Source organism: Lissotriton helveticus, chromosome 1_2 (genome assembly GCF_964261635.1).
Source record: "Lissotriton helveticus chromosome 1_2, aLisHel1.1, whole genome shotgun sequence".
NCBI classification, from domain to species: Eukaryota; Metazoa; Chordata; class Amphibia; order Caudata; family Salamandridae; genus Lissotriton; species Lissotriton helveticus.
Genome location: NC_136058.1, coordinates 218,121,477 through 218,148,604, shown reverse-complemented (window position 1 = coordinate 218,148,604; position 27,128 = coordinate 218,121,477). Strand labels below are relative to the sequence as shown.

At 43.4% G+C, this 27,128-nt stretch overlaps 1 protein-coding gene across 1 annotated transcript in view; it reads right to left on the bottom strand.

Annotated features, from left to right (window-relative positions):
- TRABD2B (TraB domain containing 2B) overlaps positions 1–27,128 on the bottom strand; it is a 628,641-nt gene that overhangs the window by 249,731 nt on the left and 351,782 nt on the right. The window contains exon 4 of the mRNA XM_078673472.1: positions 2,452–2,626. Coding sequence (XP_078529598.1) covers positions 2,452–2,626 — 175 coding nt within the window. The remainder of the gene's footprint in view (positions 1–2,451; positions 2,627–27,128) is intronic.

The following is a 27,128-nucleotide window of genomic DNA, read 5'->3' as shown; positions in this document are numbered from 1 at the left end:
AATGTGGCCTACGAGCTTTATACCAGGATACATTTATTGTTTAACTGTATTTCTTTTTGAAATGTTGATCCCTGAGCCTCGGTTCTTGCCTCTCCCAGGACCTGACATAGAACACATCTTGAGTTTCACCAAAGCTGTGAGAGGCCATTGACTTGTCTCAGTGGAGCCTTCCAGCCAACTATTTTGTGGAAGCTCAAATAAAACACGTATAAAGTCTACAGTCACCTTCACATCGCAACTTGTCTTGTATTTTTTATACATGGAGTTTGATGGTCATATGCGAAAGATGTTTTAGAAGGTCAAAGTGTAGAATAAAAAGAGGCCTCAATTAATAAGAATCTGTTTTAATATGAAACCCCAGTGTAGGGAACTATGTTAAAATTACAATAGGTTTCATCTGACATTGACTACATGATTATTGCAGCAAGGAACTACAAACTGTAAAGAAAGGTAAGGGGAGGACTAGCCATTTTTTGAGAATTTGCACTTAATTAGTGGAGCAAATGAACATAAACTCTGATTTACATTTGAAATAAATGTAGGACAAATTTTAAATTATGATGGAACAGTGCGAAAATGCAAAATGATTTCCAGAGTGGTCTCTTTGGAACTAATTGTAAATGTGATTTAATTCATGAATGGTCTTTGGTAAAGGAAACTATCTTGAAGACTCTACAATAAAACACATCTACATACGATGTGACTCTAAAGAGTAAACATGTATAAGTCTCTATTATAATGGCCAAAACAGTGTACTTAGATTTTGGCTACGAATGAAACTCCTTTTGGTCGCTGACATTTGAAGTATTGTAAACATAGAAAAGATCTGGTAAGAAGAACAACAATTTCCCCCCAAAAAAGGAGCCATTTTTTTCCATAATTAAAAAAGGATTAATAACACATTTGGCGAGACATGTAGATCACAGGGAGAGATAATCAAGAAAAGGCATAAAAGTGCATATCAAAATGCTGAAATGATAAGAAAACACACAGATTTAAAAAATAAGGTAGATGTCTTGTACTTAGGGCCTGTATTAGATTGTGGCAGATGGGATACTCCATCACAAACATGACGGATATCCCGTCCGCCATATTACACATGCCATAGGATATAATGCACTTGTAATACGGTGGACGGAGTATCCTGTGTGCCATGATCTAAACTAGGCCCTTGGTATTTGATAGTTACACAAGTGTAGCAGCCAAATAATTTGCTTCAAAGGAGAACAAGAAGTAAATGCACAATTGTTCTGCATTCTTCACAACTGGCTTAATAAGTATGTAATTACACACCAACTTCTGACTAGAGTTTGGTAAACTATTGAATTCTAGAGGATTCAGTGAGAGGTCAAATACTTTTTTTAATAAAGAATGAATAATCAGTTTGTGAAGTAAAGGCTAAACCCAGCCAGTAACCCAGGCCTCAATTGCTTGGTATAGTGAGTACAGAGAAAGGTGAAAATGTTACTAATGGGCCCTGGCAGCCTTGGATCTCCAGGTGATCAATAATAGAGGTGGTTTAATGTGCATAGGTGTGCGGTGATTTTTTTAAACTAAAATCAAATCAAATCTAAACTGCAATAAAATAGACAAATATCAATATATAAGAATATCACTAAAAAGGTTACGTGGAATATAAAATGCCAGAACAAGATTATTAGGTCTGGCTATGTTATATAAAATATCGGTCAAGCTCATAAATATTTGTAACATACACTGTAGCAGCAATTATCCCATAGTTAGTATAGCCCAATGTGGCTTTCACCTTTACGTCTTTGTAAATACAGTTAGAACTTCAACGTTTATCAAGTAGAGTCAATTAAATCCCATTTTACATCCAGGGGCAGAAAGGATAACTTTATCCTATATGCTCAATCTATAGCAGGTGCTGGATCTTTTACACGGCCATCATGGGCAGCTCTACTCAAGTCTTTAAGTGCTAGTTTCAGAAACTTTCGGAGCAGTGCTGTTAATTGTCTTTATTGATAGCATAATCTAGGGCAACTGTGTGGAGAATTTGCAAAAGAACAAACTACCTTCAAGTGTGGAGTGTCCTACGGCTTCTTAGAAAGCAGTCACCATGTTATTCCGCATTATAAAGATATTATATTCAAAGTGAGAAAAGAGAAGTACCTGAACACAGTTATCTCACAGTCATATGATTTATTATATGCCAATTTCTGTGAACCGCCATAAAGGTTATAAAGCATATTTTGGAGCAGGAAAGTGAACATATACGGTTCTGCTAAAACCTCTGAGTACTTTCTCCCTGCATCTGTAATTGAGATTGAAAATTCTACACAGTATGGTAGATGTGATTAAAAGAGGGAAGAATTTTGTGCAAAAGGGAAAGAGGAAAATAACGCAAGTGATTAAACAATGAATATCAGGAGAGTATATTTTCAAAATAAATTTGCTCTAATTTCAGTACAGAAAATTATTTCGCCTTACCTGCTCCAAATGCAAAGAAGAAACTTCTATCCCTGTTCTCCCTTAAAAGAGCCATAACACGTTTTGCCATTCTTTCATTCCTCTTGTAGATTAGCTCTTGCCGGAAGTAGCTGTCTATCTCTTGTGCCGTCACTTGATCATGTGGAGGGAGGGTTGTGTTGATAAAGTTAGGGAGCTGTGAATGTAAAATGTTACATGCTTTATTAGGTTAATATTTCCATTTCAGGGTTTTACTTATAATTTTCTAAAGATGTATTCAAAGCAACAACGCTGTCAAAGGGAATCAATATCAGAATTATTAAAGATTAGACTATATGCACTGTATTTCATTCGATTTTAATAGATTTTGTTAACTTACAACCTGCAATCATAATTAAATATCATACTGTACGGCATGTGTAAGTGCATGCCTTACAGTATACAGCTATGCATATATACAAGAATGAGTAAAAGTTGTTCTTTAGGTTGTATCCTAATTCCTACAGAGCAAGAAGGGACCTATAAGGCTGTCGGCTTGTACATAATAAATTGTATGACCCTTTTCCAAAGTGAATGCAAGATTAACGAATTTCACTACAATTAAGCATGTGTTTTCATTTCAAATGTTCCTAACTTACAAATTGCCCCTAGGAAGAGTGCTACTATATTTTTCGAAATTGGAACTTCAAAGTTTGAAATATCCTAGGATATCAAATGCAGTGCCAAATTTAAAAAAAAAAATTGTGCTGGGCCATAAAGATACTATTGACCATGAGGACCAAATCAAGTTGTACTACTACCTAACCTAGGGGCTTCTATTCAGATCCTGAATGGGCTACCCTTAAGAGCCACTCTCCATCACCTACTGTGACTAGCATCCAGGGAAGAATGTGTTCTACACTTGATTCACTGGGACAAAGGCTCCCTAAGAGCAGGAGACTTCTTCCAAGTTTCATGCCTCGGGGGAACAGTCAACTGTGTCCTCAGATTCTACATCTTCTTTTACAAATCTAGTACAATGCAGTGCTTATGATTTGGAAGCACTGGCTAAAAAGCACCACTCACAAGGTGCTTAGGAGAGAAGATTGTAGCTTCAGGCGTTTATAAAAGACTAGAAGCTGCTATGAAAGGAATGTCAGTGTTCCAGAAACAAAAAGCCTTGACTAGAAGTGCATTCAGTTTACTACATAAAATGGCATTTTTCCTTCTGATTTGGCACAGATAGGGGTGAAGTCCTAAGGCAACAACCTTGACTTGCCCTAGAGAAGCTCAGACTCATTACAGGGCATACCTGTTAGGCTAGAAATGTTTGACCTGCAGGTTGTTGACTCCCAAGACACATCCTCTGCTTTTTGCACCGCACCCTATTTGTTTACCAAATTATGCAATGTCTGAGAATATATATGGGTTATTGCTCGGCTCGATTGCATGTTTGTCCCGAGTTTATTTAGATTGCGAGAGGAGTTTTCTGTTATGTACACATGGGAATTGATTTATGGGCATACGTTCACGGCAGCAATAACCCGCCTAAAGATGCGTGCAGTACATCACATACTACCTTTGTGTTGCATTCCTAGCCATTTGTTTTGATGAATGTCACAGGCAGCTCGTTACCGACAACAGTCAATTTGTATTGGTCCAAAAAAACGTAGAAAAACAAATATTCGTAAGTACATGTACAATTCGGCTGTGGCTCAGACTTGTGGATTAATCAATGCAATTAAAAACAAAATACTCATTCACTTGTTTGATGGATGAGTAGGTATATTTTCCATATCCATAGCTGCAGAAATGGAGGCTGCTGTTTCCAAAGAGACTGCTTTTCTCAGATGCATTGCAGTGTGATACTCTTTCAGGCCTCGAAAAGAGCGTGTTAGAGGCTGTCAGAGGAAACATGATGTCACGCCCTTATAGTAAATTACGGCGCGTCTAATGACCACCACACTTAACATGCCCACCTCACTTGAAAGAGCAGCCAGTAATGAGTTAAGTGTTTGTGTACATCAGCACACAGTAGTGTAACCGCACTCCCGGCTTCTGTGCCTGCGGCATTTATCATCCTAATTTCTCCTTAGCATCTCGAACCCTTTCTGCAGTTGTGACACACACCATGCTTCTGCAGGACTGCAGCGGCCCCGGTGATTAATGTGCCCTTTGCCCCCCTAACCGCCAGCCAGAGATCAAGAATTCGAGAAACAGTCCCAGCCAATTAGCGGGCTGTTAACCGCAGTCAGGGCCTCGTTTTTCCCCCTTCAGCGTGACGCACCCTCCAGACAGTGCAAAACTATGTGCACAGTGTCTGCCGCGTCCACGCTAATGATGGCGCCCTGTTCATCGTCAAGATAAGAGCGTCCGTGTCTGTCTCCTCCGTTCCTGGTTTACATTGCATAAAGCAATGATCATATTCACACATGAGGATATATAAAGCTGCTCCATTAATAACTGACTTAAGAGCCAACACTGGGTGGTTTCAGATTTATGCGAAAGATAAGCTGCAGCAACACCCCCTGAAAGTTGCGCACTTCACAATGTGCCTCAGGAATCCAAGGGAGGCTATCAGGTGCAAGGGGACAGTAAGCAGCCAGAGGCATGTGTGATGGGGCGGTCAATTAACCTAGCTAGTTCTCCTTGAAAGTCAGGAGTTAGGAACTCCTTTTTTAGGCCCTCCATAGATGTAAAACAATATGTATTAAAAACTCAAGTAGAACAGAATTCATTGTAAAGTTTCAAAGGTCGAGAGTTCTTAAAGACTTGATGTCTGCTTTGCCTTCTGGGATTTGTAGTCCGTGCGTAGCCCTTTAAAGAACCAGGACTGCAAGTCCCAGAAGGATGCAAAGCAAAAACCTGGACTAGGCGAACTACTCACCCATGATGTGGAAAACTTGAATTCCCTGGCAGAACTGCAGGGAGTTTTGCACCTGATTCAAAATGTGAATTAGCCCGAAGGTAGGGCTTTGGAAAACATGAGTGGATAGTACAAAAATATTGGTTGAGCAGGTGCTTGTTGCACGGAAGATATATAAATGCTGACATTTCCAGGATTGCCTTTGTAACCTCGTGCAATTAATTTTTGCCTGATTTACAAACTACATTGTGTAGTGCATAAAGTAATACGACAGTTGTACTTCTTTCTTAATACAACATTCAATTCACAGACCTACAAGTGTAAATCTCCACCTTAACTTCTCTTATGTTTTATTTGGGGTGTTCCTTATGCTTGTAAGTTTACTAGGGCCAAGGAGAGGTTTAGGGAGGGATAGACACCCATCTACAAAAGTGTAAACTAAATGCTATTCATAAACAACACTTCTAAAGTTAATGTAGCCGAATCAGAATCAAACCAGCAGTAAATGTACTCCAGCTCAGACCTGGGGAAAGTCCAGACAGACCACTGATACATTAGAAACATCCCGTGGAAAATAATGGAAGCATGGACTTAAAATAGAACACAGTAGTTAATAATGTTAAAATAAATTAATTTATTTCAACTTATAAAAAATATATAGACATACATTTATTGGTAAAATTTACATATAACTAAACATAAATAATATTTTATGATAACATTTAATTAAAATGTGTTATGTTAAATATAAATGCAACTTTATTTTTTATAAGTACATTTAATTTAATTAATTCCACACATAAATATTTTATAACTCTTAAAACATAATAAATATAAACATTTTACTTTAGATGGGTTTTTAATGAATCTAAAACAATAATTCAATATAATTACATTAATTAAATATTTAATTCAAAAGTACTTAATAGGGCTGTAGCTTTTTTGTTTTGGTCTACATTTAAAATAAAAATGCAGACTTTGTAAAAACTTGCTTGAAACAATGACATATAATCTCTGTATATGTCCTGAATTACCTGCACTACAGATGAAGATGTATTTTTACCTCTTTAGTCTGGGATTAGAACTGCATGCTCTACAATAGCTACCTATTTTAAAGAAGCATTTTATACACTCATTAGTTGTGTAATAAAATAGATGACAAATAAGAGTAATTTTACACTTTCTGAATATTTATTGATGATAAATTTTGTTACTTACTCAAATTTACTAAGTGTTGATATTTAAGGGCCGATTACAATGTCGGGCGGAAAGCCTTCTTCCGACAGTCAGAATCTCATACACCATCTCGAAACCCTTTCAACCGACTCGGTCGGTTTACAATCTGGCCTACCGATTACGTTGTTGGCGGACTGTTTGTAAACTGCACTGTCTTTCAAATCGATTCCGAACAGCTCTTGGAGAATTCATGTAGTTCGGACCCGCATCGTACAGCTTTACAGAGTGCATTTCCAACCGAGCAATTATGATGTCGGTTTCCAACAGGCTTACTGAGTCGGCCTGTCCGAAACAAAAAGGCTGTCGGAAAGTGACTTTGGGGACCCCTAGCAGGGCCCCCTTCATCCTGAGGCCTCCAGTTGTGGGCCAATGGGGTACCCATGGGACCCCCCTATAAAACCCTCAACTGTGTGGCAGGCACCATGTGGTGTGTTGTACACAGAAATTAAAGGAGTGTCGAGGGAAATTTTAATGACCCGCAAGGATTATATCCCCAATTAATTACACAATACCACCAAAGAAATCCTTGGGTCTAAGAATAACTAAACAAGTATGCCAAGTGACACGCAAAATCAAACAGGAAAACCCGTGGGATAATCCCTTTAAGGACGAAATCCCTCACCCACCAAAGGTGGCATGCTTCATCATTTGGATTTCTCCTCCTCGTGGTTATTCCTGGTCCCACCAAGGGCTACAACTCCCTATCAGAGAGGAAGGAGCTCAGGGATGTTTTTTATATTACTACTCTACCGAAGATTTACTAAATCTACCAGATGACAAGCAAAAATCAGTTGGGTGAGGGTGCAGTGCAACTAAGAATCAAACTGTGCTGGAGCGATTTTAAAACTAACTAACGGGAAAAACAAGGTTGCCTTTATTTACTTGTTCTACATGTCAGGTCAATGTGGCTGAAACATGTAGACCTCTTTGTAATACACATGCAGTTTTAAATCCATACTGCAGGTGCACTGTTTTTATACTGACAGCAAGAACAAGTCAATAAAGGCAACCTTGTTGTTCCTGTTAGTTAGTTTTAATATCACTACCTGCACAGTTTGATTGTTAGTTGCGCTGCGCCCTCACCCAACTGATTTTTGCTTGCCATCCGGTGGATTTAGTAAATCCTCGGTAGAGTAGTAATATAAAAACATCCCTCAGCTCCTTCCTCTCAGAGAAGGAGTTGTAGCCCATGGTGGGACCAGGAATTCCCACCATCCGGAGAAACCCAAATGATGAAGCATGCCACCATAGGTGGGTGAGAGATTTCGTCCATAAAGGGATTATCCCACAGGTTTTCTTGTGTGATTTAGAATGTCACTTGGCTGGCTTGTTTAGTTATTCTTAGACCCAAGTATTTCTTTGGTGGTTTTAGGCACCTTGGAGTGCCAGCAACAGGGTGCAGAGTTTTCCACACACCACCATTTCCCCTTAGGAGCCTGTGTTGTCGGGTGGAACACAGGCTCCCATAGGAGTAAATGGGAATCCGACCGAGCAGTGTTTGGTTGCATCGTAATCAGTCAGGTGGAACAGCTGACCGCAATTCGGTCGGTCCTGATTCCGAGTTGGTGTTAGGAGGAGAAAACTCCACCCAACATCGTTATGAGGCTCTAAGTTGTAGAAAAACGACTGGAAAATGTGAATTGTTAAAAGTTTATATGCAATTGACTTTAACTGTCTAAACGTTTGAAAGATATGTGACTGACTAACATGCTATTGGTAGATTCTATCACTCTATGGTTGACCAATTATCTTTAACTTACGTAAAAAACTGACTATAATTGTCATTTTAAAGAGTTTAAGAAGTTAAGAAGTTTTAAGTTGATGGATTGTGCTGTAAGTGAGTGAATAGTGTATACAAAAAATTATTGTTGTCACTAAAACATGGAATGGGGGAATGTACTTAATGACCAAAACAAATTTGACATGATAAGGTTGGATCCACACCGTGCTGGACTGGCCTTTTATTCCACCAGGTGTTACAGGAGGTTTAGCACCCATGGAGGCCAGTTTTTTTGAAAGCCTATTACCTCTCCTGGTACCTCTGTCAATTTCCCATGATACACAAGACCTGATTATGGAGGAACACTATCCCTTTTTAGAGTACCAGAGGCTGTCTGAAAATATCTCTGCCAAGAAGCTGGCTTCGCCAAGGTGCCAGTCATTCCTAGTTCCCAGTGTTCAGATTTAAAATGTTTGTCAATACAACAAATAACATCTCATCTCATGAGCAAAACTAGAAAAAAGTGTGAGAGGTCAGAAAGTACCTCACATAGGCATCACCAAGGGAGCTGCTGGTTGTTACCAGTTTGGTCACACTATTATCATTGGTAACTTTAATGATCGTGAAGAAAGAAAAAAGGTAATGTCCTGATTTTTAGAGGTGAAGAAAAGAAAAGAAAGTGGAAGAGAATGCAATATAGATGCTTATGTCATTCTTAGTCAATCGGACCCCGTTGTGAGAAAGATGAAAGTTGCTTCTCCAAGCTAAAATGAGTTGTGATTCACTTGCAGGTGATCACACTCAGATTAAAAGAACGGCATGTGTTAGACCATTTCAGTTGGAAAGGCCGACATGTTTTATTGCCGCTTATTTTCGGCAATTTCATCAGGGCTTGGGGACCGGTCTCCACCTCACTGATGCTTCAAACACAACCCTATGGTGATTGACAAGCAATAAAAGAAAGATGGTGCCAAACATTTGAACACACATTGGAATTGGGGTTTACTGGCAATATTGCCAAGACATTAATCCATGCAAATGTACGAGGTAATGCCATATTTAGCAGGTGGTTGGTAACAGAGTTCTCACTAGCAACACAACATTAGGGTGGCACACACAACTTTTAGCCACACATCCCTTGCAAAAAAGGAGCAGTCGCCGCTCGTCAACCTGTGGATATATGTACATACAGTTTAATTGATGTGCACTGACCATGTCTACTGGGGGTCACCCATATTTACCCTGTAATCAGTGAGGGCCCACCTCACATATATAAACTTATTCTGCTAGGTAATATTCCGATCCTTTGCAGACTCGCGATAGATTAGTTTAACACTAAAAGCATCACTGGTTGTATTTTGTACTACTGCAGTCTCTGGGGAACTACCGATCATATTTCCACAACACTATGCCCATAGCTGCCAAGGTTTCAGATTGCTATGTGTGACATTTTCATAATGTCAGTGTAATTATGAGTGACATTTCAACCACTATGGGTGACACTTTCTCGCAAGCAAAATCAAGCAATGATGACGAAGGAAACATAAATATAAAAAATTATACCCTTTGAGCAACCAGAAACTCTAAGAAGATCTTTACACGGCTGCAAAGCATCTGGGATGGAAGGACACTACACTAACCTAGTGCCCTTATAACCTGATTGTATATATTGTTCAATCAGGTAAATAACAAGATGATCTCCACAACTCAATGCTGGACTTCCCTCAAGCCTACAAATAGCCTCCATAGAGCCTCTGCCATCATGTTTCCGCCACCTTACCCTGTGTTTGGAACAGACTCTTTCCTTCCATCATTCAGATGTCTCCCCTCCACCACGCCCCTCCCTTTACCTTATGAGACTCCCCTTATATTCGGTTCCCTTCCACCTCTTGGCAGACCTGGTAAGTATTTCAACAGGAACTCATTGCTACAAACATTTTCAAACAGGCTCTCATTAAACCACATTCACAGCTGGGCTCAGGCATGGTAACAATGTTCAGCTCCCAGAGAAAAATGATGCTTATTCCCTTAGTCTTCATATTTGAGTCTCTTAATGCTCACCAAAATAACAGTTTGTATTTCCTTTCCTCTAACATTTCATTTTCACATCCTGAAAAAAATATATCCATCCTGGCTGTCTGAGGAGCACTGCCAGTGTCTGGGCAAAAAGAAGAGAAGCTCTGCCAGGCTGTGGGGGCATTGAGGGGAGAGGTAATGCCAGTATCGGAGCAGTGCTTGAATTGATCTCACCTACTGGCAATTACTGGGCCTTGTTCCAGTCCATCCTTGCTTGCCCACGCTCCAAAGAGTCCAGCCAATTACAAATCAGCCTTGGTGCTTTCCCAATGGAAACAGCCAGGCCTAGAACCCTACAGTCTGGAGCACACCTGAAAGTGACCTGGCCTGGCAGTGAGAGGAGCGGCTCTGTCATGGTCTCTTGGAGAGAGATAAACTATTCTGCCAGGGTTTGATCCCCAGAGAAACAAGAGCTGTGGTGGATTCTGGGGCTCGTAGAAGCACTTCCACAATGTGGGCGGTGAGAGGAAATGCTCTGCCAGGCTCTGGGGCCATAGAGGGAGATGTTATGTCTGTACTGCTGGATTTAAATAATCTCAGCCACAGGTAAATTACTCGGGCTGTATTCCAATCCATTTTATGCCCATTGTACACAGAGTTCAGCCATGTGCTGGAATGGGAGATCCCAACAACATGAACAGTTGCACACAGTCTAATCCACCTGTGTCACCTGAGAAGTGTGTTAGAGTGACTAACACGACCACCCCCCCCCCCCTGACTGCAGGCAGCCTCCTGATCCCGCACTGCCTTTCAGGAATTTGTGTTATTAACACACACACACACTTGTCTCAGGGGCTGGTGGTAACTTACTTCAACTTCATTTGCTGCTTGACTCACCTGTGCCAACCCAGAAATGACTGACAGGGAAGGCTGAGTCCGTAGATAATCACGTTCTGCAGTGTACCGAGAGGAATAGTGTGTGTGCAGCCCTTGAGTGTCATGCTTCACTGCCGGCTGTTTTCTAGAGTTGCTACCAGGCCCCAGTGAAGTCACGGTAACTGCAGTGGCCGGTGCGTGCTTGAGATGAATTGTGTCAGCTGAAGGCAGACCAGGCTCTCCCAAGTCAGTGTGCCGCCACTCGCAAGGGATTGGAGAACACAACAAAGAGCCCACACGTGACTGGAGGCAGGAGGGCAGATGAGGCCTAACAGAGTCACGGGGATTCTTGGTGCTGGGGGCTGTTAGGGTGGGCTGTGGCTACAGGACTGGCGCAATGCAATTAGCGAGCCCACTACTGGCTGCAATCATGTGCGTGCGGACATTTGTTAAGTTGCGGCCGCCGCCTGCATGCGAGCTCTGCCATAATTATAAATAATGTTGCCATAACTATACATGAAATGCTGCAAGTTCACAAGAAGGCCGGTGGGGTCTGGTCTATCGCGTCTGCAAGCACAATGCGAGGAGATCTATTTTGCAAGTGCCAGCTGCCATACGCCCATTGCACAAATTCATCATGCCCCGTCTTGCGGCCCCGCAATGGCAAGAGAGAGACTAGAGTCTCGCCTGCACTCCCTCAAGATTCCCCCGCCGCGTCTGCCTAGTTCCTCCGCACGTGACTGCACTCTACGCCGGCACATCGGGACTATTGAACCCGACCCCCATGGTGCCACGCCGGTGATTGACAGCTGCAGCATCGACTGCTGAGAGGGCAGCCCGCCCCCCCGTGTGTGTGAGTGAAGCCGTGCGCCACCTCGCTGGCGCCGCACTCATTGTTTCCAGGGCCTGGAGTGCAGAGACACATTGTAGCGCTGCTCTCAGGCACTCCACAGAGCTGAGAGCAGTCTGGTTAACTATTTGGAAACTCTGCTCAGCAACCAGCACCTCTCTCGGAGCATCAGAGTGACGGGCGCTGGTGGCGCGCCTGGCAGATGACAAAATGCGTGACAAAGCATTTCAGTGCGGTGATGCGGATCACTGCACTGAAATGCATGAGCGTCACACCTGTTGCGTGACGCTTGACAGGACTGTACGCCGCACTTTGCTGTGACCGGCGGTATCACGCTGTTAATTGACCATAGCCTGGCAGCCCCACTCCCCGCATTCGCCCTACCGTACTCTTACCGCACAAGTGGACGTCTCTGTCATCCAATCATTCAGGACGCTAAGAGTGCTCATGCACTCCTTAATGAGCATGGCGCATGTTCTGGAAAGACATCGGGAAGCCCACCTACTGATCTCAGTCAGCATTCACGCTCACCCCGCAATGTGAGACAGGACGCTGGTACAAGTCCTGCTCACATAGGGGCGCCATCCTGGAATGGTATTATTTACATTCAACAGCTGCCTGGATTGTGTCATTTTCGATTCATATCTAGACTTTATTATGATTTCAAATTTTCTTAAAGCCTTCTTTTTATTTTTCTAAAAATAAGAGCCTGTTGTGTACACTTCATGTCTTTTATAAAAAATCGTCACATTTGCTATAATATGCTGATGGACTCGGGCAGTTATATGCATGCCTGGTGTAATGTACAGGCATTGGAACACCTGCACTTATTAAGAAGGAGAGAAGTATGTAACTCTCTATAGGGTTGTATCAATCATGCTCTACTACAACCGATTAGTTTAACCACCACCCCCTGTTGCCAATATGGGTCCCTAGGTGTCCTATGTGGTGCACCTCAAATTAGTAATAATAACAAAGGTGTGGTATGGTGTCTGACCTCTGTCACTTTGCCCAGCTCACAGAGATTATTTGCATCGAAGGTAGAGAGAACACTATCAGAGAGGGAGAAGAGAAAGAGGAAAGAGAAATAATGGATTGATGGTTTAGTATTTTCACCAGGGCTGCTTTTGGTACAACCTAGATCCGTGGCAGCTTGTGTTTAAGAAATCTTTAATGAATGTCTTGCTGGATAGGTTCTCTAAAGGTCATACTGTGTATGCGGAATATGGATTACCCTGTCAGTCTAAGGGTCAGTTTTAAAGAAGAGAAAATTATGGAGCAAAGTTCTCTAAATTATCAGTGGATTAAATACACAGTCCAAAATGGGTTCCTCAACCCTACAATACATGTGAAACCTTTTTATGATGAGGAAAATGGCTATAGGAAACAGGATAGAGTGATGCAAGAAACATGTCTCTTTAAGGGTTCATAATCCCTAGAGTTATGAAGCAGCACCGGTGCAGGGTAACAAACAGGTGCAGGGTAACAAACTCAGACTGATTTTAGTTTGGCTCCATGACTAGCTTTAAACCTCACTCACACTTCATTGACAGTACTTCAGACTTGTAGGAAAAGTCTGCCTAATGAAAACAGGAAGTGAGCATCTAATACTGGAAATGAAATGAAATGAAATGAAATGAAGAAGGTTCTTAATAAAGCGCACTGTGACCAAGCGGCTTCCTGGCGCTAGAGGTAAAGATAACTGAGGGAGATGGGAGAAACCAGAAATGATTAGCAGGGATAAGCAATAGAAAACAAATGGGTTTTTAAGGCCCTGCGGAATTGGGAATAGACAGTGATGGATCTGATGGGTAGGGGGAGACTGTTCCAAAAAGAAGGACCCAAAACAGAGAATCTGGTGCCTCCGGTTTTGGATCTACGAAACCGAGGTACGTTGGAGAGGAACTGATTAGAGGAACGGAGGGAACGGTTGGGGGTATAGGGAGTGATGAGAGAGTTAATAAAGGCAGGGCCGATACGGGTTCGAGCCATGAATACCACACAGCCCATCTTAAAGAGGGATCTCTGAGAGATGGGGAGCCAATGAAGTGCTTTCAGAACGGGGGGTAATGTGGGAAGACTTTGGGAGGTGAAGGATAAGGCGGGCGGCCTGATTCTGAACAGCCTGTAGACGGCGAAGTTCATACGCTTGAATGCCCACATACAGGCTGTTCCCGTAATCGAGACGGGAAAGAATCAATGCCAGGATAATGAGCTTAAGGGCGTCAGAAGAAAAGAAACGGGACACCTTTCGGATGATTCGGAGAGAAAGAAAACAGGAAGATACAACGGAGCTGATGTGGGCATGCTTAGAGAGGTCCCGACTGACTTTAATACCCAAGGTCTTTGCCGAGGCCACTGGTGAAGGAGGAGGGCCAGAGATGGAAGGCCAAAAGGCGGTCGACCAAGGGGAAGATGAAGAGCCAGTCAGGACCAACTCCGTCTTGTCCAGATTGAGCTTCAGTTGGTTCCGATTCATCCAATCTGAAATAAAGACCAGGGTGGAGTGGAATTTAGGTAGGGAGAGCACTGAAGAGGAAAGATCAAAAACAAGCTGGAGGTCATCCGCGTAGTTATACACGGAGACCCCCATATCAAGAAGGGAAAGATTAAGAGGACGGATATAAAGATTGAAATGAAGGGGGGACAGGGAGGAGCCTTGGGGAACTCCACAGGGGACCAAGCGGGAGGGGGCGGAATAACAAGAAAGATGTACCGCCTGAGTCCGATCTTTAAGAAAGGAGGCGAGCCAAGAGAGGGCAGTGCCCCGAACGCCCGCTGCGCTGACACGGTCGAGAAGGATGGCATGGTCGACCGTGTCAAATGCATCGGACAGATCGAGGAGCACCAGGGCTTGGGGCAAGTTAGAGTCTGCCTTACTCTTTAGCTCGTCCAAGACGGACAAGACAACTGACTCGGTGGAGTGAGCCGGTTGGAAGCCCGCTTGGTGGGAGGCCAGGAGATGGTTGTCCTCGATGTGGGAACAGAGACAAGAAGTGATGTAGCTCTCCAAGATCTTTCCAAGGTAGGGGAGAAGGGAGATAGGCCTGAAGTTAGAGGGGAGGGAAGGGTCTAGACCAGGTTTTTTTTTTAAATAGGACGAACAATAGCAGATTTGAAATACTTGGGGACTGAGCCAGAAGAAATGGAAAAATTAAGAAGAGAGAGAGGAGGGTCAGGGCAATGAGTGAAAAGTACTTTCAAAATGCAAGCTGGCGCACAATCGGCAGGGGAACTGGACTTCACTTTCTGGAGTAGAGCCAAGAACACATCCAGGGAAATAGGGGGAAACTGATTAAGAGGAACAGAGGACAGAGAGGGGGCAGAGGAAGGGGAGGACGGAGAGACAAAGGGAATATTAGATTTGATCTTGCCAATCTTCTCCAGGAAAAAATCATTAAGAGAAAAACAAAGATCTTGGGAAGGAATAATGTTCAAATTGGCTCTGTCGGATGCAACAAGGTTGCGAACTATAGAGAAAATCTCCTTAGGTTTATTGGCTGAAAGGGATATTCTTTCCGAGAAGTAAATGGTTTTCGCTGGTAGTATGGCTTTTTTATAGCTCGCCAAAAGCATTTTGCATTTGGCTCGCAGAACAGGGCAGTATTTGCGCCTCCAATGTCGTTCGGAGCGTCTAAGGTCCAGTTTGAGGATTTTTAACTCGTCTGAAAACCATTTTTGGGCGTCATGGGGGCGACAGGTCTTGACTTTCCTAAGTGGGGCGACTAAATCGCAGGAGGAAGACAGCCAGTGATTCAGGGAGTCTATTTGGTGGTCAATAGAAAGGTTGCATAGGTCAGGGCCAGAGGAAGCAAGGGAGATAGACAGAGAGTCAAGGTCCACCCGGTTCCTGTTTCGGGCCAAGATGTTTTTAGGTAGGGGGGGCCTCTCTTGCATTCCGAGCTCAATCGAAAAAGAGATCAATGAATGATCGGTACAGGGAAGGACGGCAGGAGGAGAGATGGGACAATTAGCCGACCAAATTTGGTCCAAGGCATGGCCATGGATATGAGTGGGGGAGTGAATGTGTGAGGAAAAATTAAGAGACTGAAGGGTAGCAGAAAAATCCTTACAAGACAATTCTTCTCTGGGGTCGCCCGGCCAATAATTAAAATCCCCCAGAAGAAGCACAGAGGAATTATTGACAATGAGCGTAGCCAGAAGCTCCTGCAGAGCAGGAACAAAGGAGGACATGTACTGCGGAGGGCGATAGAAAAGGGCTACAGTAAGGGGGGCCCTAAGATTAACTGAACGGGCAACTAAGAAATCTACTCCACACATGGGAGGATAGAAAAGAGACTGAAACTGGAAGCTAGAGCGGATGATCATCGCCACTCCCCCCCCCCCCCGATTTTACCAGCGGGACGATCCGCCCGAAGAGCATAGTAAGAATCGGGGAGGGCGGAGAGAAGATCAGGAAGGGAGTCAGTAGAAAACCAAGTCTCCGTAAGGAAAAGAAAATCAGGGGTGTCAGTGTCCAATAGATTACAGATCTCCAGCTGATGTCTACCTGCAGATCTAGTATTAAGCAGGTAGGCAGTGGCCATGCTGGAAGAGAGGAGGGAAGAAGGGACCGGGATGGGAGAGGACTGAGGCCAAGGGGAAGATGGCGTAAGTAAGGGTAGTGGAGCTAATGGGGATAAAATGTCCAGAGCGATGATGCGCTGGAGCAGAAGAGGGTCAATGTGCTGACCTGTGTTGAAGGACAGAAGTTGACTGGGGTATAGGTCAGGGAAAGGGCAGGGTCCATGGCCCCTGGTCCCAGCCGGTCGCGGACGGGCGCAGACGGGCTTGCCTTTGGCGCGCTGATGGCGCGCCCGCTGCGCCCGTCCGCTGCGCGGCCGGGGGAAACACATTATTTATGGAGAGAATGAGCGGAAGGGGCGTGGCCTATGGCCTTGGGGGTTCGGCCAACAAACAAATGCCCAGCGAGGACAACACAGGTAGGAGCATACAGAATAAGCAAACAGTTTTAAAAGCACAAGTTCAGTTTTTAACAAAACATTCTCCCGGCTGCGCCTCAGGAGGTCTAAAAGCCTCTGGCAAGCGCTCGTTATCAAGTGCCTTCGGCGGGGGGCGGGGCTAGCAAAAGTGGGCATGGCCTATGGCCTTGGGAAATCGGCCAACAAACAAATGCCCAGCGAGGACAACACAGGTAGAAGCATACAGAATGAGCAAACAGTTTTAAAAACACAAGTTCAGTTTTTAACAAAACATTCTCCCGGCTGCGCCTCAGGAGGTGTAAAAGCCTCTGGTAAGCGCTCGTAATCAGCGCTGTTAAGTGCCTTCGGCGGGGGCGTGGCTAGCAAAAGTGGGCGTGGCCTATGGCCTTGGGGGATCGGCCAACAAACAAATGCCCAGGGAGGACAACACAGGTAGGAGCATACAGAATAAGCAAACAGTTTTAAAAGCACAAGTTCAGTTTTTAACAAAACATTCTCCCGGCTGCGCCTCAGGAGGTGTAAAAGCCTCTGGCAAGCGCTCGTTATCAGCGCTGTTAAGTGCCTTCGGCGGGGGGCGGGGCTAGCAAAAGTGGGCGTGGCCTATGGCCTTGGGAAATCGGCCAACAAACAAATGCCCAGCGAGGACAACACAGGTAGAAGCATACAGAATGAGCAAACAGTTTTAAAAACACAAGTTCAGTTTTTAACAAAACATTCTCCCGGCTGCGCCTCAGGAGGTGTAAAAGCCTGGAAGGTTAGTTCACATCCATTACTGGTCTGATTTGACAACATAGAGATTTTTATAGGAGATGTTCCATTTTCAAGCACTAAGGACTAATTACATCAAATGTCCTAAACTTTCTTTTAGAAGTCTGGACGGCACATGTAGCACTCAGGGCTAGCGATTCAGACTCATCTAGCCTAGGCAGCAATACCAACAACAAGGGCAGAGGGAGAGGCAACCGTAGAAACTGGAGAGGCCCTGGTCAGAATTATATCCAACCTCAGTTTCCACCATGGTGGCAACCTAACCCGTGGTCCCAGGGAGCCCCTTTCCCACAACAGATGATGCCTTTTGGTCCTCATCAGTTTTACCCTGACTTCAACTCCCCGGCTTTTTTAGGACAGGGCAGGGGGAGACAGAGGGGGAGGAGGAGAGGTCAACAGCAGAACCAAGTACAGTGGAACCTGGCGCCCCAGATGATGGGCCTACGGAGTGGCAAACAGATACCTCAGGATCAAACAACAGCGTCAACATCAGGGACGACCTCGTGATTAACCTTAGTTCTAGAACACTTTCAGAGATGGAATTGAAAATGCTCAACAGAGGTTTGGGATTTGTGGCTACGAATATGGGTGACCCGTTCCAGACTAACATTGAGATGGGGAAATTCTTCAGGAAAATCCGCTTGCACTTTCTCTTTGCAAAGGACAATGAAGGTGGAAGTGATCAAACACTGTGTGACCAGAATACTGGTCTGAAACGACCCTCTACCTTCAATCCACCCACTACCGGACTGCCAGCGAAGATCATGGCCTTTGAGGAGGCGGTGGATTGTGATATAACGAATTTATTACAACAAACCAGTAAGCCATTCATCAATTTCCCTAAGAGAGAACAGTTAGCTTTGAAAAAACTAGCAGAGGACTCTTCGGTAGTGATCAAACCTGCCGATAAGGGCGGTGCTATAGTTGTCCTAGATACAACTACATACCGTGAGGAATGCATTCGACAACTCAGTGACGTGAAGTCATATCGGAAACTCACAGAGGACCCGACAGAGAGACTATCATTGGCTATCAAACAACACGTTGAAGAGGCACTCTCCGAGGGATGGATAACATCGAAGGAGGCATTGTATCTGCAATTGGCACACCCCATTGTCCCTTACTTCTATGTGCTTCCCAAAGTGCACAAACCGCAGCGGCCACCTCCCGGACGCCCAATAATATCAGGCATTGGGTCTCTTCTTGAACCCCTCTCCACATTCGTAGACCATTTTTTGAGACCCATGGTCCACAAGATGCCTACATATCTACAAGACACTAAGGATGTCTTGAAGATTTTACCTGACGTCGAGTTTGATGCCAACATGGATCTACTGGTATCCTTCGATGTAGAATCTCTCTACACGTCAATCCCACAAAGAGAGACTCTTGATGTGATCGAGACCCTACTAAGAGTGCATGATTTAAATTCAATCACTCCGGTTTCTTTCATTATGACTTTGGCCAATCTAGCGATGACCGAGAATTATTTCCAATTTGAGGATTCCATGTACCTACAGGTCTCTGGGACCAGCATGGGCAGCGTTTTTGCCCCGAGCCTGGCGAACCTTTACGTCCATCGGTTCGAAGAAGAAATCATCCTCACCGATACGAACCCTTTTCTCGCCTCGCTCCGCCTATGGAAACGTTACATTGACGACGTCCTCGTGGTGTGGCGTGGGACTGTGGATGAGCTACAAACTTTCCACATTTGGCTGAACAGCAGGAATGCATTCCTCCGTTTCACTGTCGAGCACAGCAAAACACATCTGGCTTTTCTAGATCTCAAGATCAATGTAACCCCAACTGGTCTTCAATCTGAGCTCTTTCGGAAACCCATGGCAAGGAACTCCCTGTTGAGCTACGATAGTTGCCATCCGAAAGCTCTGAGGGACAACCTGCCCTATGGGCAATTCCTGAGAATTCAGAGGAATTGCTCCACTAGGGAGGGCTTTTTTCACCATGCCAAAATGCTGGAGAACAATTTGTTAGAGAAAAAGTACCCTAAGCAACTAATACGAAGGTCGAAAAAGAGGGCGTTTAACAACAACCGTGAAAGCCTTCTGGAGCCTACATCCCCAAAGGCAAAAGAATCTCGGATCACCTGTGTCAACACGTTTGGCACTCGTTCCAATCAGATCCAGAAGATCATCAAGAAGCATTGGGGTATCTTGAACACGGGTAATGATAATTTGCCCCCCCCTCTGTTTGCCTTCAAAAGGGGTAGAAACCTTAAAGACCAACTGGTTCACACTAGACCTAGAGCAGCGACTCCGAGAGCAGTAGGTACGCTCTGGGATATGCCAGCCGTGACAGGTCACCATCCATGTGGGAATTGCGCTGCTTGTCCTCAGACTGCCAAATCTACAACCATTGACATTGGAGGCGGGCGACAGTGGGAACAAAGGCGCTTCACCAACTGTAACAGTCTTAATGTCATTTACTTGATAGTCTGCCCTTGTGAATACAAATACGTGGGTATGACGACCAGGAAAGTCAAGACGCGCATTTCCGAACATAGGAGTACCATCCGTTGTCGGAAACAGTCCACCAAAATGACTAACCATTTCTTGGAGGTGGGACATGGCCCTGATGATTTCCGATGGACTATTCTAGAACAACCGTTGATACCCAACCATGTGACAGACATCAGTAAGTTTCTGTTCAAGAAAGAACAAAAATGGGTGTACACTCTCAACTCAGATAAGGACGGGTTGAACGATGACATCCCGTGGATGTCTCTGTGAGATGCATTCCTTTAATACATTGGTGTGCTCTCTAGTCATCTAAACATTTACATGGGGCTTGGCATTAATTCTGACCAGTCAATAGGCTACGTTTGCCATTCTCCATACTTCCCTACATCTTGTGAGGTCTACACCTAGATTCACTATAATCTTCCATTCTTTTTGACTGTGTAGCCTCATACGGTATTTTGACGCCGCAGATGGGTATAATCACCCTTCTGCTGACGTCAATATATCCAAAGATACTGGAGCCCCTCTGTCTAACCAACAAGTGCTCACTTGCTCAAATATTTCAGTACATCTTTATTTTTGCAGTTCCACATGTTGGCGCTGCACTGTTGGCCCTACTGAAACTAATAGGTCACTCAGAGCCTAACAGCACTGGATGCCATACCAATATCTAGATCTGCCTGTGGGCGCTACACTGTTGACTTTTGTAACTAACAGTACTTTTAAAGACCAATTACATTGGATGCCACCCCAATATACATGCCTATGTTTCTGGCATTATATTACTAATAAATATGTGAGCATTCATAATTGTTAATTTGCCTGGGAGCGTCCATTCTCTCTCCCCAGGACTACATATCCCACAATCCTCGGGGGTCACGTGATGCGAATTGAAACGCCCAGTTGAGGAAGTGAAATTGCACTGGCAAACTCCGCGCGTTACCTCCCCTTACAGCCAGAGGGACGCTGGAAGTACCGACGGACAGGTGAGAGACACGCTCTTCTTGCCTGTCTGTCAGCAGTCTCAGTAGCAGGCTGCCATTGTGCGCGCTCGCCACCAGTATGCGCACTGTACAGAGAGTGCTGTTGGTGTTCCTATCGAGCGCTGCTGCCCCTTTGTAAATTAGTCTTGCAACGCGGTAAGAGATATTTGTTTTACTGCCATGATCACGGCGCAACAGATTTCTGCATTTATTATTAGGATTCACACTGTGGGCCGCTGATTAAGAGGTTGCGAGCCCACACGCGAGCGTTGTTGACAAAGCGGCATTGCTGTGGGATTCACCCGCGCTTTGTCTACAGATTAATTTTACACCGCTCGGACTGCAGAGCTGTGAATTAGACGCGCTCGAGTGTAAGCGCTGGAGTGTAAACGCTAGCATACCCATTGTTTGAGACACAGCCTCACAAGCGGGGATCCTTTCCCGGCGTCTCCCAGTGGCAGTTCTTCAATTACTGAGTGAAACACGCATGAGTAATTACAAATTGAGGCGCAGGCGAGCCTCTTGCTTCAGTTTTTGTGAACAGATATGTGTGTTCTTTATACAGGCATAATTGACATTGAATACATTTTCAGGCCACCGAGGGTCTGGCCCTTGCCATATGATTAACTGCTGCCATAGCCTAAGCCAGGGCTATTTGGCATTTTGACCTACTAGAAACACCAGTATAAGTTGTGATTAAGTGTGAAGTCAGCTGCTCGCTGACGTGTCTCTGTATGTCTCTCTTTCTCCACTAGAGCGGTGCTTCAATTACCTGAGCTGTTTGCCAGGTGAGGTGAGGCAGTACTCTCCTGCGTAATATGGTAAGTGAGAGTCCTACTACATATCATATGTAGGTATTGTAGTTATATGTAGGAATAAAAGTACTACCAAGAGGATTGCTTTATAAATTCTCTTCTTAGATAAGGTATACCATGAAAGTGTTTTGGATACCGCAGGTATACTAATTGTATGTTTTTCCTTTGTTTTCGACTATGTTTGCTCTCCACCGGACTTTACAGCTGGGAGAATGATCCTTCACTAATACCCAGGTGATACCTTTTCCTTTCTTTATATTTCTTACACAACACTAGCAGTAGCGACACAGGTCCTGAGGAATGCAGTGGATACCAGTGTGATCCGGAATCCTGCTGAAACATGTCGACCAACCTGTTGGTAGCTATTAGTTGAAACTACCAATTTCGCTCTTTTTAAGTCTTAGAAACTCTGAGGTCTCCAATAAATAATTATTTTCCTCAGAGCTATCTAATTTTATATACCACTACCTTGCACTTTTTGCACTTTTTCACACCCCCTCGCACTGCTTTTCAGTAGCCCCCTGCGACCCAGATACATCATCAGTGGTCCCTATGCTGTCATTTTTGACCAAACTCTTTTCCCATCCTTCATGGTTAGAAGGAACCCACATGATGAAAAGGGCGCCTAGGAAGAGCTACTGATGGGTATTTTTCAAAAACCATGAATGATGTACCCTGTCTAGTGGACTATTGCTACTAGTTCCATCACATAGTCGTCTCTTGTGAATTCCATATCTTCTGACCCTCCACTATTATTTGTATTTTGTCCAGTTACCTCCGGGGAGTGTAGTGTTGAGTGGTCATTAAAAATAATCCCTGAGACCCAAATCTACTCTTATTTATTTGATGCACTCAGGGCTTCACCATGAGTGCCCCTGGTAATCCAGATGAGGCCAGTAATGGGTGTAAATTGTGACGTTTCACACTTCAGCGAAAATATCTGTGTGGAACACTGGAGTAAACGTTGTGGGCAACGGCAGGGAAGCCTGTTACCTTCCCAAAATTGTAAATCACTGTTATTTCTTTAACTCAAGAATTAAAGGGTCCCCTTTAATGGCAAACCCAGGACATGAAACAAATAGCAGGGGTTATTCTGGGGCACTCAGTAATGAAACCAATCACACTGGATTTAGACATATCTATATTGGCCAGCAAGAGGCATAGTTGATATCAAAATGTGGGTAACAGAAAAGAGGCAACAGTTTGAAGTTCAGCACATGCCATACTTAATAGCAATACCTCATTTGCAGACAAGTATACAAAGCATAATATGGAACTGATTCACAAAGGTAAGTTTGCATGTGTTGATGTATTCATGTGTAGATCTACTCCTATACATATATATATATATAGGTATAGCTTGAAACATTTTGGCGATTCACCACTTCTAAGAAGACATTTTCACCTAGGTGTAGCCTTTGTAGTCTTTCCACTTTATTAAGAAGATATCCAACAATTGGGCTTAGATCCCTCCATAGGAAAATATAGGAAACGTATTAAATAATCCACATTTGTAAAGCGCACAATCACCCGTAAGGGTCTCTAGGCGCTGGGGGCCGTCGGGAAGATTAAGCAGGCTATTGCCCAGAGTCACATGGTGCTGGGCTAACCTGCCGCCGGAGCCGGGGATCGAACCGTGATCCCTAGATTCCGGAGTCAGTCGCCCTGGCCGCGGCGCCACACCTCTCCCCGTAATAAAGTGAATGTTTATTAAAAAAGATCGAATGAATCAAATGTAAAATAACAAATGTTTTATTAAAAAAATAAAATTATTCTAAAGTAACAGTACAATGTAAAATAAATGTAAACAAATAATATTAACACACCCTCCTGAAACGAATATGTAAATTTATTCAAATACATCTTTTTTATTTTTAACAGTTTTGTACAACTAAAATCAACCACCATCACTTGCATATTTATTTTCATTTAATTTGGAGCAGCCTTCGTTTTAAGTTATGCTTTTATTCAACTGTAATTTTTTTTTACTTTTTACACCAAGTTAAAAATTGAATTTAATATACTTTAAATTTAATTGTATCACTTAAATATAAAATAATGAAACATGGCATCTGCCCATGACTTCCAAGAGGGTGATATTTTTCTGGAAGTCGTTTGCCCTTCATCTATCTGAAACTACTTCTTTGCCTGCATCAGCAGAAAAACAAATGCCCTCCAAGCACAATCATCTGCTGTCCCAGTGTGTTTTCTTGTCTGTTTCATTCCATGGCCTACAGTGTTCTTGTCTCCTACTGTCTCTGATGTCTTTATTTTTTGTTTCTATATTCTTGAACCTTGGAACTGTAGCGGGTGTCTCAAGGTTAAAATAAGTAGGCAGCAGTGTTAGTGGCGCCAAGCACTCTGCAGGCATATAGCACTGCATGAAGATGCCAATGATCACTGGAGCTGTTTCGGGTGTTTAAGGTAACGCTTATTACAGGTGTCCTCTGGCTTTTCTGAGTGTGGTGTCTGTGGGTACCTGTGAGTGCAAGTGCTTTAAATAACACGTGATGTAGGTTACATTGTATGCTGTTTCCAGGATCATTAGGAGATGGACCATCAACTTGATGGAGAGGGTAAAAGATGGTTATGGGTCATAGGAAGGTGTCTGAGTCTGATCTTATATACGTCTTTTCTCAGACAGGGTGAGTGAGGTATAGAACTGGGGAGCAGAGAGGTACAGGGAAAGGAATTCAGGACTGCAGTGTTCTCAGATGACATCATCCAAGCTTCTTTTGTACACATTACTCTATAAACCAGCATAGCATTTGAGCCTGAAATTAAGTACAAAATAACTCAGAATAATATGAAGTATCATTAATGCCCCAACAGATACAACTCCCTTAGTAGTAGCAAGCATGTTATGTGCAACCCTGACCTTATACCATACACTTCACGGGTAGCCTAGTTCACATTAACAATCAACCACAGAAATATGCGATATCTTCATTGCACACGCTGTATAACATGTATACAACTGTTCAGAGAAAACCAAGTTCCTCAACATACTCAAAGCCTGTTCCAAAATTAACAAGCACTCTCTACCAGCCCTCCCCCCCACTCCTCCCGCGGACACTTTAATCCTGTTCAGATCAAGTGTAAAATATGATCGATTTTCTTCTTGAAATCAGGGGGAAAACACTTGGTAAAGCACCTGGTATCTCTGTCTGTATTATTACTTCCTATTCTGGGAAGAAAACTTAAAATCAAAGAGGACACATGTTGACAACTGGCAGCATTCCGTGGTATTTGGGCATGGGAATACCTGCCGGATTCCAAAATTCTGGCCCTCTTGTACAAATATCTGGTGGACTAATTAATCATAGTGAGTGCCAAAGCGGGCTAAATCCACACATGATAAAAACACAGATATAATTTCATAAGTTATTTCAAATGCACAAACAAAAGTGAACATTAACAAATCAGTGTGGGAATGTGCTCACTTTGCCACTGGATTCAAGCTAGTCTGAGGGGTGTTACCCAGAAACGTGTACCAGGATGCTTGTTTCCGGTCCAGGGAAGACCTGGCTTGGCAGTTCGGGCTGGACTGTTCCCATGAGGCACAGGGTCAAGACTGATTTGCATATAGCTGGGTCTGAACTAAGGTGGCGAAATGAGCTTAAGAACGATAATGAATTCAAACCAGATCTGTGACCGGGGGTGAGTGTCTGAAAACTTTCAGCGCTCTGTCCATCATCTCTTTGTGCTTGCTTGGTTTGCCCTAAGTTGGCAGGGATGCCCAGACGTGGGTCTCTTGCTCACTTTGCCACTGGATTCAACTAGCATGGCTGATGAGGGGAGTTACCCTGAAACCGGTCCCAGGATGCTTGTTTCTGGTCCAGGAAAGACCTGGCTTGGCAGTTCGGGCTAGACTGTTCCCATGAGGCATAGGGTCAAGACAGATTTGCATATAGCTGTTTCTCAACTGGGGTGGCGAAGTGAACTAAAGACCGATGATGGATTCAACTCAGTTCTGTGACTGGGGATGAGTGAAAAGTTCAGCAATCCGTCCTTCGTATGTTTGTGTTTGCAATGTACTGATAATGACCATCTGGCACACATGTATAAAATGTGTAGAATGCACTAGGGTTCGGTAAATTTGAGATTACTATATATTGTACTGAAGTGGAATTGTACAATTAGAATTCTATTTTGATTTCAAAATATTTTATTAATTTATAAGCAAATACATTAGCATTACTGTTAAAAGGTTAGCCAAACATAGTTTGTAGAGCAGTGTTTACAGGTACTTTGAAATATATGTTTAGCTAATCCCCCTCAGGCTTGACTTGCTGAAAATTAGGCAAAGGATGATAGAAAGAAGCAGGAGAGAAAGGGGTGAAAGGAGGATACAAGAAAGGTTCTGTAGTACTGAGACTAATGGGACTTATAGCCGCGTGACAGAGCTGTCACCCCACTGGCTTCTACCATTCTTATCAACAAACTGAAATTACTAAAAATAATTTAAGTACACTCCAATGAGCTACCTTATCTCGTGACTGAAAAGGTTGACCCAAAGCTTTCATTTACATTCTTTTTATTTTTTATTAAAATGTATATCTTTTACTTTTGATAATACACTGACCCATAGGGATGTTATCATTCAGCAATTCATTATATGGTGGCATACAGTGCATTCCAATGGCATTTCGCCGTTACAGTGGTGGAACCCGTTCCAGATATTCTATATTATTTATTTCCATGTCAAGTAAAGGAAGGAAATTTATAACGCAATTATCTACGAAAAATAATCTTATCTGGCGTGCTAGATTTAAGAGCTTTGAGTCTGAAAACAAGGTTAAAGTGCTTTGCAGCAAATAGTTTTATATATACAAGCAGAGTGATTTATGACAATGGCAAATCACATTTCCTAATGTAGTTTGTTATAATGAGTCATATTTCCCAACAGTAATCTTAAAAGCGTTTCACAGACCGAAATTTCACAAAGCACCAGGATTAGCTTTTTGGGGGGATGTTTTGAAAGAAAGAGTGTAAAAAAACAAAGTGGTAGGACCTTGAAAATACTGATCGTCCTGGTCTAAACTTCTGCTCTGAAACATTTTAAATGCATACATCTACAGCTGTTAATCAGTGAAGGATTTAATATACAATTTTCAGTGCCCATTTCTACAGAAAATATGTCACTTTGTTGCAAGGACTTTAGTTGTT